This window comes from Eufriesea mexicana, unplaced genomic scaffold (genome assembly GCF_001483705.2).
Source record: "Eufriesea mexicana isolate 0111107269 unplaced genomic scaffold, ASM148370v2 scaffold592, whole genome shotgun sequence".
NCBI classification, from domain to species: Eukaryota; Metazoa; Arthropoda; class Insecta; order Hymenoptera; family Apidae; genus Eufriesea; species Eufriesea mexicana.
Window position 1 is genome coordinate 495,882 of NW_016908735.1, and position 12,409 is coordinate 508,290.

Below are 12,409 nucleotides of genomic sequence, written 5' to 3' on the forward strand. Positions count from 1 at the left end.
CAGCAGGAAATCCCCTAATGCACCTAACTTAGACTCAATTCTAACCAATTGTACATTTTCATCCGGTCCAAGATCATGCGAATCGAGGATCATCACCCTAACGCAATCCGCCATTTAATTAAAAACCATCAGACATGCAAACACACGTCCTACCTTTATTCCACGTGAAACATTCCTAAAATTTCACATTCACGATTGTCAGAGCATATATAGAGAGAAGATTACGCCTGTCAGAGATTTTCGAGCCATGACAGGATCCCGTTCCCCCATAGACTCCCTCTGCTGTGTTCCCCTGCATCCCCAATTGCGCGTGGCTCCCCAGTTTCCCCGAAGCGTTTCTCGATGCTCCTGATCACACGTTTTAAGCGAACGAACGATCACGCGATCCCCACGAAAGTTAGCCTAGTCGCTTGTTCCACGAAGGGCAAACCGGCCACCGAGTTAATAGATTAATCGTTGAAAACGAGCACCCTCGCTCGACCACTGGCTCCAGAGGTTCCGTTGATCTAGACCTTCGAAGGACGTGGCTAATTTCCTGTTCCCGGAACGTTCAGCCTCGTTTACATCGCGACCGAGGACTCTCTGTTAGCTTTGTTGGCTTAGGACCTACTCGAAGATTTGGCTGTGTAGCAAATGAAAAGCACACGAGTCAATTGTGAGCACAGTCCAGTTTGTGTTCTACTGTCTGCAGTCTGATGAGTAGAACTGAGATAGGGTTGGTCTGAGGAATAGTTTAGGGGTGTGGCATAGCTGTGATCAGACTAGTCTGGTGGTTCTGAGCAGCTCAGAATACCATAGGCAGCTCAGAATACCATAGGCAGCTCAGAATACCATAGGCAACTCAGATATCAGTCAGAATATAGCTAGGAGTTCATAGTCAACTATTATGCTCATATTTGGTGTTGGAAAAACTTGTAGAGGCTAGATCTGGCCGTGTTTTGATGTTATATGGGATAATATATCAGTAGACTATGGAAGAGGTAGATTTAGTACATTAGCAGATGGAGTCTTGGACTTTGATATGCTCACTGATCCATGTTTGGAATTTTTCTTGACCGAAGTTAGGGATGAAGATAAATCCTTAGGTATAAGGTAAGACCTATTTAACGCAATTTTAAATCCATTTCTGCAAATACGCTATTTTTGTTGTATTTATGGTCTATACTCTTTGATTTCTAACCAGAAGCTGAACCATTTAAACCTTTAGGTGTTCTTTAGATTGACAGATCTGATTAGTGAGTCATTTATTGTGATCGTAGCTTGTTTCTATTATCATTTCCTGATACTCTAAGTATGTTCTTCCTTGAAAGGGATGTTATACCTAACCTTGTAATTATGGTAAAAGCCTCTCTGACTTTGGTATAGTTTTTCTTTGTTCTACTTTGGAACTTGGGCCTTTTTTTCTTTTGGCAACGAAGTATCGGTGAGTCGAAGCTTCAGACCAATGTCATCCACTTTGAGAGATGTGCAAACGCTAATAATAGACCTAGATTCGATCTAAAAATAGCCTATAGTCGTAATCGTGGCTTAAACCGTTGCTTCCTTTGAATAGATAGAGAAGGATTGTCAGTGGTGTTATTGTGGACGTGTTTCCTGCAAAAGAAGCATGCTGTTGCCATTTTATTCTCTGATAAGATGTGTTCGTTATTCAAATAGCAGTGACCAGTGATGAGTCCTTGTTACTAGACAGGTGCTGGGATTTCCCGTTATACATTCCTTTGCTGCATCGTGGTAATGACACCTTTGGATGAAACTGTGTTAGCATGATCAAATCCTAAAATATCCGTCTTTATCGATTATTAATTTTCCTTTTAGAAAAATCAGTGATACGTTATGCGATTTTGAAATGCTTCAAAAATCTGAGAAATTTCGAAACTTTCAACTTTTCAGTTTTCAAAATTCGAAAACTTTCAATTTAATTATCAGGAATGCAACTAATTATTAAAAATGCAACTAATTAATTAAAGAATGCAACTAATTATTAAAAATGCAACTAATTAATTAAAAATTCAACTAATTAATTAAAAAATGCAACTAATTATTAAAAAATGCAACTATTTATTGAAAAATGCATATTTTAAAATTATTATTAAATTTTTATTAATTAAATACCAGTAAGTCGTAAATGTAAGTGACAGCAAAAGATGACGTTTTTGCTATAGTTATTGGCGAAGATTTAACACTTGAGCGACATCGACTGAATTAAAACCCACGGTTTCTTTTCAACGGGCTTCTTTTTCGAATCACATTACACTGAATCGCGATGATAAAATGTTATTCGCAAGCGTAACAAATGATTGGTTTTGCTCCCGACGCAAAAGAGTGGTGCGCAAATGATTTATCCTGGTCGGTGTACCATAAATCAACAACCGTGACGTGCTCTATTATAATAGGAACGAAAGACTAATGATACGTAATTGAAACCGGATATCGCAAAAAATTAGCCTCTTCATCAGAAACACTATTATTACGTATTTTTCACTGTTTCTTTAGTTCTTACACCTTTGTAGCCTCATCTATACAAAATTATTCCTTATTATGGCCAAATTTTTTCACCCATTCACATCTCCAACTATCCACGGCAATTTATATCTCGGATAAAAATTTCCTCGTCGGAAGAAAATCGGAAATTGCTCGTGATTTACTCGACAGTCAATTTCATTTATTACTTAAACCCATTCCTACAAAACGTGGCGAACCACGCACATTTCAACGTCAAAATAACACCGAAATACTGATACCACGCTCTGCATAGTATTTCATATATATATATATTTATTCACCTTGCGGAACAGTAAGAAAATATTCTCGTCAAACAACGTTAACAACAATAACAACGATAACGAGAAAACAAAATACCAGGTATCACCCCGTTCTCCAAAGAGAAAAATAAAATATCACATTATGTAACTGCAAATCAGTGTATTTAAAAATAATAACTATACAGTAAGAAAATTACAAATGGTTCCTCGTGGGCGTTCACAACCAGTACGCGAAGTATCAACAAATGTACAAAACGCATGGTCGTCGCATCAACCATCACACAACGTTACGCAACAACTGTACAACAAACATCAAAAACACCCCTATCCCTCGATCATCAAAAAATCACATCCTGCACACCGAGATACCAACCTCTCTCGAAACAAAAAAATAAAAAAAAAAAATATTCCTCATCCAATGGAGAAGAGAAAGAGAAATTCCTCATCTCCACAGCCTCCTCGAAGAGACCTAACCCAACCCGAGACATCCTCGCGACCGAGTCATAACGAAAAAATTCTTCAGCCCCCGCTCTGGGGTTACCTTCGCGAAGACGAAACTCGAGAGGATCGAATGCAGGTCGAGTGGTAGTTGGCGTCTAACAAAATCGATCGGCCACAGCACGGATTCCTCGGTGTACCGGAAGTGGCGCAGCGTCCCGACTGGGCCCGCTACATCCGCCGCGCACACGCGGGACCGCAATTACGCGATCATTTTCCCCGGTCAACAGCCTTGTAAATCTTCCGCCCGGTTCCCCGTGGAGGACGCCGCCGCTCTATCGCCTCGGGAAAAGGGGAGAAAAAGACGCCGGGAGGATAATTTCTTCGGCAAATGGCGCTGTAAATTCCGGCCGGCGAGCCGCAGCGCCGTTCCTCACCGAACGGTTCTCCGGTCCGACCCAGGAAGTCGCACGTTATCCCCGTCAATGAACTACCAACGACTCTGCTCGTTCTGTATACTCATGCTTAATGTCCGCCGTGTTAATGAGTCCGTTGACGAGCCCAGGTCGGACTGGGACCGGCGACGGTCGCTCGGACCCGTCGCGGATCTTGGCCCAGGATGCTCGATGGGACTGCGGCTGTCACTTGTATCACGAGCTCATTGTTAGGTGCATTGGTCAGAATAAAAGGGTCTTTCGAGATGGTCCTGAATCATTTGGGATTTGGTCTCCGGGAAGTTTAGATTGGCTGGGATTTGTGAGATTTTTGAAATTTTTGAGGTTAGGATTCGCAGAGTTAGTTGATTTAAAGAGAGACTCGTTTGACTATTTTGTTTTCTACTGTGCAGGATTGCGTTGTGCATTTTTGTGGATTATCTGGTGACAGGTTTGGCTCTTGTTCGAGTAGCTTCGAATAATTTCTGGGGCGCATGTGTAGGATTAAGCTTTTATTAACTTCCTGTTTGAAGCTTTTCTAAAAGGATATGATTTCTGTTTCTGGTGATTTGGAAAATAGTATTGTCCTATAGCTTCTCTCAGTGGAACATAATTACCCCTTCATGGGGAACATCATGGTTTCTTAAATATTTCATATCAAGATACGAGATTAGATTAACCTGAATATTTTTGGCTTTTTGTATGTCAATGGACCAAACTTCTTTTTGGTAAATACAGCGATAATTTGAATTTCCTACTGTCAAGATAATTGAAAAAATAATTATCATTTCGGGATAAATTCAAGATCCACGGAAGATCCGATGATTATATGAAAATATATAGGAAACCACGACTAGTAGTTGCTCTCTAGAAGCAAACAAGTATTTATACCTACCTCTTTCCGATACAAAAATTCGAAACACTCGGGATCCTTCGCGACTCCAGCATCCCATGAATTTTCGAATACGAATTACTCTGAACTTTAAAAACAATTCTTGGCGTAATGCAATACAAGTGATCACTCAATCCTGTCGAGCAACGTGATCCTTCAGCACCGGAAGTTGCGATACACATCGAACCATAATTATCCCATCGTCACTCGTCGTACACGATCCCTGTATTCCTAAACACACGATGTCTCGTCCAGCTTAAAAGATTCACGATCAGCAGACAGTGTTATAGATCCCCTCTTCCTCTTCGCCATTCAGGTCGGAGACTTCGGACTGTGACAAGGCCAGCTTCACGTAACCCCTGTCCTTCTCTCTGGTCCCGTTCTTGCCACCAGGTGGCGGAGGTGGAGGCTTCTCTTCCGGAGAGCTAGCGTTCGTAGGTTCACAGATCTCCGCATAAATCTCTTCTGTCTTCGATGGAGGAGTGGATGGTAGCGGGGTTAAACTATCCCTGACCTTGGAGTACGGTGGGTCCAGGTCCTGTTGCGTCTGCACCTCCAGCACGCTGGTGGAGACCGATCGTTGAACCTGCTGTCTCGACGAGGGCGATGCCTGCAGTAGATTCGTCTCTGACTCGAGGCTAGCGTATCTCTCGGACCTCATGCCGATTTCCGGTCGAACAGCGAACGTGAAAGAGGCCGACTTCTTCGCTGGGTTCCTGCTTCTGCCACCCTGAGCTATCCTCGAGATCCGGTCGAGGAAGCTATGGTTGTTGCTGCTCGCCCGACTATTGCTGCGATCCCTGATAGTCGTTCGTTTGATGTGCTCCAACCCTTCCTTCAAGCTCTGAAGGATCGGCTTCGCTTCTGGCTTCGATTTGATCTCCTTCAGATGCAGTTCCTTCAATTGGCCGCCACTGGGGGGCGGCTTTGGGGGCGCCACGCGTGGTTCCGTTGCTCTCTGGTCCAGTGCTCTCCTGCAATTTTAGCGAAACCACACGATGTACGAGTGCTTGGATGAGGTTAGGTGTTAGGAACAATTAGTTGTTCCTAATTGCAAACTGCATTTGAAATGTAACTGCAGAAAATTCACAATTCTAGGATCCCACATAGGACTATGTATGTATGTACTTAAGACTATCCTTGCATTTTACAATTTTATAATTTTGCATCTTTGTGATCATTTTGTGATCATTAGTCAAAGCCAATTCACGAATTCTCGTATCTCATATTTTTCGGATAGTTTATGCCTGCTTGCTCTAGACTCTTGCAGCAGACCTATGTTATTTGCAAGTATTTCATTTCTATTTGTCTAATTATTTCTTCTCTTATTTATTAGAAAGAGAAGGATATTTGTCAGCCACTTTGCATCTTCTTTGTTTAAGATAAATGATAATTTTGGTACGGTAAGATTTATCATAACGGTACTATAATTACAAGTAGACCATTTAATTTCTTTGCAGAGGAAATTCTAAAGATTGTTATAAATTCCTCCTTGTACGATATTACTCAGGTCTTTACCTGCAGGCTGAAAGTAATCGCTGCATCTTGGGTGACGCCAGCAACCTCGCCTCGGAGGGACAACCCAGTCGCGCCCTCTTCACTCGCGGCGCCGTTGGTCCTGTGGCCACGAGTTCCAGGAGTTCTGGGACAGTGGAATTTGGTAAAGGCCTCTCTGGCATCAGAGGTACCGCGCATCCTAATACTATGGGACCCCTTGTCGCACCTTCCAGTTGCATCAGGCCGCTGTAATCTCGTGGCAGTGGTATCGGTAAAGGTCCGGCGACCAGGCGTACCTGTTCATAGCAATTTGCGTGCTGGTTGATTATTGCAAAGAGGATATTAATCGATCTTTTAGACGTAGAATACGTATGGTATTCCTCACCTAAATGCCAAATTATTCATTATCGTTAGAACTTGCCAAAAAATACATAAATATTCGTTGGGTCCTATCTTAAACCCAAACTATGTCCACCACATGATACAACAGAAAAGTTATTACAAGAATTGTCACGAGAACTACCTCAATTCTTTCGATACGATTAACCACTTCCCGTGCCATTTAGCTGGACGAGCTAAAACTACTCGGGCCCAAACGGTAGACGTCAATGCGCGGTATATAGTCAGATATATATAGTCAGTTTTACGTGATACTATTATTGTGGAAGTAAACTCTAATCCTTCTTCCTTTTATAAATATTGTAAATATATTATATTTTATAACAGATGACAGTTTCGTAACTATATTTAGAAAAATATTCTCTTCACGTGTCTGGCTCGTGATATTCATCTTCGACCCAATATCTTCATCACGAGTCATACTCGTCAGAATACGGGAAGAGGTTAACCCTTTGCACTCGAGAGATGCCTTTCAGTCACCATTTGATAAAATTTCGAAGATCTATATAGTTCGACCCAATATCTTCATCACGAGTCATACTCGTCGGAATACGGGAAGAGGTTAACCCTTTGCACTCGAGAGATGCCTTTCAGTCACCATTTAATAAAATTTCGAAGATCTATATCAATTAATACGTCAAATTTGAAATAACGTAACAGTGTGCGAGGTATCGAAATTAAATACGTGTTACGTGTTAATTATTAAACAATTTCTTATTTATTGCTTAAAATAATATCGTTAGCTTTGTAGCAGAAAATTGTTGAACTCCTACTCTTCTTTAGTCCAAAAATGGTCGAGTGCGAAGGGTTAATATCAACTTTCGTTCACCATTTAACACCTTCGATCATTGTATAGTATATATCGTCTATATTCTATGCTACATTGTGACACACACTGCAGGGGTGCAGTTTTGACCTTAAAAATTGTCGCGTAACGAATATAACAAATAATAATATTATAGACGTAACTTGACCTATTGACCTATTCGAAAGAGGAAATTCTATGCAGAAACGCATTGATGGAAACTCACCCTGAGAGGTAGGTCCCTTCTGGCAAGCTGGTGGACCCTGTAGAGCACGGCGTCGCTTCCGGTGTCGAGGCTGCCGCTCTGGCAAGTGGCGTAGAACTCTCCTCTAGCGGAAAGCGGCGCGAACAGCTCGTGTCCGTGAGAATCTAGGCACTGCGCGTACTGATCTCGTTCCGACGACCTTGAACTCTTGCCCTCCGGGACGCCGCTAACGACGCCGGAAATACCGCTGGAAACCGGTGCCCTCCTAGTGTCTTGGAAAACCGCGGCCAGTCGCAGAACTTCCCCGGCGCGAACTGTCGTTTTTGTATAGTGAGCCCTCAGGTTACCGTTCTCTGAAACGGAAATCATCGGTTTCCTCTGAATCGTCATTACATTCAAGCCGGTGATTACGACAAGCTGTTTAGACGGCGGGTATTCGTCTCTCTGTGACGAAGTTACAGATAAGTTCAATCTGTTAGGCTGCAAAATTTTTCTATTCAGAATTTTCGTATTCGGTGACTCAGAATTTTGTTGAAATTTAATTTTTATTATATTTTCTTTCTAAATGAACATTTCACGGAGAATTATTGTAGTCGAGGCAACTGAGCTTGGGAATGTTACACGTATCTCTTTGCGAAGGAAATTTAACGAAGGGAATTTAACAAGTCGAATCGTGGATTAGTCGTTGGATTTTGGTTTTGGCGAATATTGGATAATACCTTTGAACATGGGAAAGTACAGTATTCTTCGCGTAATGAAATATTCGGGTAATAATGTGTTAAGGTAATAGAGGTTCTACCGTATCGTGCAATTTAGCCTTTAACGCGTCGTCCTAGTAATTTTCAACTAGAAATCACTAGCCTCTAACATTTTTAGAAATCGGTTTAATTGCAAAACGATCGGCTTATGCAACCTTTCTGTGATATATTTCCATGTATTTTATGTAATATTCGTTATTATATAATTGTATTCTATATCAACGGGTTACGGTAGCATGGCAATAATGGCGCACGGTAATAAATCATCTCCAATCAGCGTGTAATGATAGATTTCTATCATTGTTATTATACGACCCAATAGTGCACGTGTGTATTTACCTTACTGCGTGCTTCATATTCTAGCCTCAGAAACGTCAGAAATTCCAACACATATCTCAGTCCTAAGTGTGCAACAAAGTAGCTTCCATCTCATTTCCAATTACCTAACTTAGCTACCCACGCTATCATTAACCAACCAGCTTCCACCTAGCTTCTTGCATTCGTTCTATCCACCCAGTCTATTCCATTACTCAGCCTAATGAATCTCCTCCTAGACCAAGAAACTTGGCCGGTAACAATATTAAACGCGCCAGTTTCATTTCAATTCCAGTCGTTTTACAGCATTAGAGGCTTCATTACCACCTAAACAGCGTATTCGGAGGTTCAGCTGGAACTAGGAATAATTTTGTTTTTATAATCTCAGATTATATATGGCTGGACGATCAAGTTGGCATTGGCAAGAAGTATTAATAGTAGGTCATTGAATTTCTCATGGAACGCGAAAGAAAGCTGGTAATCATCTTTTCTTGTCCCTTCCGAGTACACGTGTACGCGTATTTTTCTATGGGAACTTTTTAATGGTAAAAAATGCAAAAAGATCGCAAGACAATTTCGATTTTTATGACTTCTTCGGCGAACTCGTTTTGAAGATTCCATCCCACGAAGCTGGACGTACGATCTCATACATAAGTATTAGGTCATCTGCTAGCCACGTATAAAATATAGTAATTAGCCTAGATTATAGGGGAAACCATCGAGTTATTAGCATTTTCTAATCGTGCAAAAATTTTTAAACACTGTTTACAAAAACTGTATTAATGATTATTTTGGCTCCGTAACTTGAGATTTAAAGCCCATTAAAAAAATTGGCTGCAAATTAAATTTAAAATGCCCGGAAGTGTGGGCTTTTAGCTGACTTGCGAAATCAATTGCAATTTGCATATAATTAAATAAACGTATTTAATTTCATTTTACAGAATTAAATTTTTATTGTAAAATAGTCCATACGTATGTGTTACTTTTATTCCAAATTTCCAAATAGGACAATAATTTTTAATTTCCTCAGCATACACTTTTTAATATTTTGATATTTAAAAAGAGGGTAAAATATACAAATTTTTTAATTATTAAAGTTAGAAGCTTTTATGTGGAAAGTGTCACATAAATTTAATTTAATGGCTGAAATTTTATACACACTTCTTTCCAAAATGATAAAGTGATTTTTTAAATTGGTAAAATAAATATCTAACAAATTATTTGATCCATTTAAGTAAATCTTCTTTTAAATTCTAGGACATGTTTTTCAAGGGATAGTGAATCTTCCCAAATTAAAAAGAAAATGAGTAGAAGAATTATATTTAACTTCAACCAATCAAAAACTCATCCAAAATTTCTTCTTTCTTTTTTTAAATCTCCTGTCTTAAAAATTTCAATTTTTCAATTTAACAACATACTAATATAATTTCTTTTATTTTAGGATCTGAATTTCATCTACAAACTACATGTCCTGCTATCCAAAGGAAATTTAAAAATGTAGATTCTCAATATTCGAAGGGGTACAACAAATTTCACAACTTTGGACAGATTCGAAGAACCCTCAGGTAATTCGGTGAGTCTGAAAAAAGGAATTATTTCCATAATTTCTCGATAACCTTTCGAGTCTAGATCGATGCGAAGTGTCACAGTGCTCATAAGCAGGGGTATAGATTCATCTCGGGGATAGGACTGAAAGAGGCGCGCGATCTCGACGCGGAGTATCGCAAGAGAGGTCGCGAGAAGGAGAGAACTGCCCATAGAAATCGCGTTTCGCGCGCGCGACCATAATCGTTATGGTGCATAATGGCACGAGGGCCGTGCGTATCGTAAGAACCCCAGCGGCTTTCACCGGGCCGCGTGCCTATTACGTTACGTGCCCCTCGCCTACGTTTAAACGCACGAACAGCCGCGCGCCGGCCAGTCGCATTAACAGACACATTGACATTCGTGTCACGGCCAGTCGCTGCACCCAAGGGAATAATCCGTCGCGCGGCCCGTGCGTGAGTGCACGCGCCGCGTTTGTGTGCACGCACCGGGCCCCGATGCATTGTCACGTCCTAGACGATAGCGACAATCCTGACTTCGACACGGTTTCACGCTCGTACCTGTGTCGGAGACAGTGGGCTCCTCGCGTGGATCCATGTCCCGGGACCGTGTTCCGCGTTGGACAGCACTGATTGCTGCAAAGGAGCCGTGTGTCGGGAATTTTATTCACCCCTCGGGTTCCACTGTCGCGTATACGAGACGAAAAAACGGTGTAAGATGCAGGACAGACAAAATTTGTATAGTAATTGGGGTAAAATCACACAGATGACGATTCTACGTGTAAAAATAAGGGGGGAAGAAAGAATAAAATTTTTTCGTTCGAGGATTTATTTTGGAGATAATCGGGATTGAAGATTCGTGGAGTGTGCATCCTTTTATTCGAGTTCTCGGGTTTTCGACACCGTGAATTCTACTGTAAACAGAGTTTGTTTATGTTTGTAAACATCTGTGGCACTTTTTGATGTGACATAGTAAGTAGGCGCAATGTTAAAATAACACAAAATATAGTCAAAATTAAAATTCGATGTATACACACCCCGCGAATGTTCAAATTTAATTTTCTCGAGAATGGGACCTCGTACGAAAAAATTGTATCTTTCCTTTTTTACTTATTTTTATACGTAGAATCATCCCTTCTACTTTATTTTAACCTTCACGATTCCAAATTTTTTTTTATTCAATCTATCGACGAGACAAACGTATCTTTGAAACTAAACAGTTAAATTTTGGGAATTTAGAACTCAAATACTCTCCTATACACGTACATCTGGTACCATACATCTGGTATCATAGAGGCCATCTGGTAGCGGGTATTTTCTAATTTTCTGTCTAGCCCACGATAAAAAGATAATTGAAAAATAAAGCGTGCACAATCCCATGCGACAGCTTTATTAGTCGTGTTTTAGGTTCTAAACCTACGAGCTCTATCCGCCATTAAAATAATCATCCGACAGTGAAACCTTCTTCCCAGTGCACGCTACCATTAATTCTCTACGACATGGGCTTTTCGTTTTCCTTTTAGCAAACGAAAGTGCAGAAAATAATGACTTCATAAACTAGTCGTTTTCTCATAAATTTCCCAGCTGCTTTCCTTCATCCGCGGTACCGCTACGTCGTAGGTTAAGGTCGTATATTCAGAGTTAAACAAAAGGCCCATAATATTTTTCCTCGTTGATGCGACAAACGAAGGACGTTAATTAATGAAGCAGCCGGTTCGTTTCAAGCAACGGGTAACACACATACCATAAGCGACTACCGGATAACGCGCATTCGTTTTCACTGAGAACATAGGAAACTGTACGCGTGATCATCGCATTGAAAACTCCTATAATGTCACAAACGAGCAACTATTACAAACGCGCGTTATAACGGTTCATTATGCTACATTATCATGTATTCATGTCGTAGCGCTTCACGTGTACAGTTGCTTTTTTAGCCACGTTAGGATCGTAACGAGCGAAGAAATGAAACGTTTCCTGGTGCAGCGTGCAATTACGAGTCATTTACACGGTAACTGTACAGCTGGATCAAATGTTATCAAAACTTACCCATTTTGGAGTGTGTCAGCGTGTAAGCTCGCAGAGGTTTGGCAAGCAAAAATGCTGGAACACCGGCGCGAACCAGCGCCCCCACTCGTCGATACACCCTGGCACTTCCGGTACCACTGTTGTTCGAGACAACAGAGAACCAGCCTGCAACGAACAAAAATATTTCCCATCAAAATATCTGCTTTCTTATTTCATTTCATTTCATTACATTTGTCACCAATTTTTCCCCTTCCTTTTCAAAATATTATAGTTAATATCTGAACGCGTGCACAGTGGATGACTCATATTCGAGTATTCGTATCTTTTTATTA

The 12,409-nt window shown here is 40.8% G+C and overlaps 1 protein-coding gene across 2 annotated transcripts in view; it reads right to left on the reverse strand.

The window, feature by feature from the left end:
- The window catches only part of LOC108545834 (uncharacterized), a 147,754-nt gene that overhangs the window by 59,308 nt on the left and 76,037 nt on the right, over nucleotides 1–12,409 (reverse strand). Inside the window, exons 3-6 of one of the 2 annotated variants that reach the window (XR_001890106.1) lie at nucleotides 12,099–12,242; nucleotides 7,454–7,785; nucleotides 6,045–6,319; nucleotides 4,530–5,500 (exon numbers count right to left, since the gene is read on the reverse strand). Coding sequence is in view for 1 of the 2 variants with exons in the window: in XM_017897625.1 (XP_017753114.1) it covers nucleotides 4,798–5,500; nucleotides 6,045–6,319; nucleotides 7,454–7,785; nucleotides 12,099–12,242 (1,454 nt within the window). In the remaining variant the exon portion in view is untranslated. Of the gene's footprint in view, nucleotides 1–2,973; nucleotides 5,501–6,044; nucleotides 6,320–7,453; nucleotides 7,786–12,098; nucleotides 12,243–12,409 lie in introns of those variants that run through there. The other variant, XM_017897625.1, reaches the window with a different exon arrangement.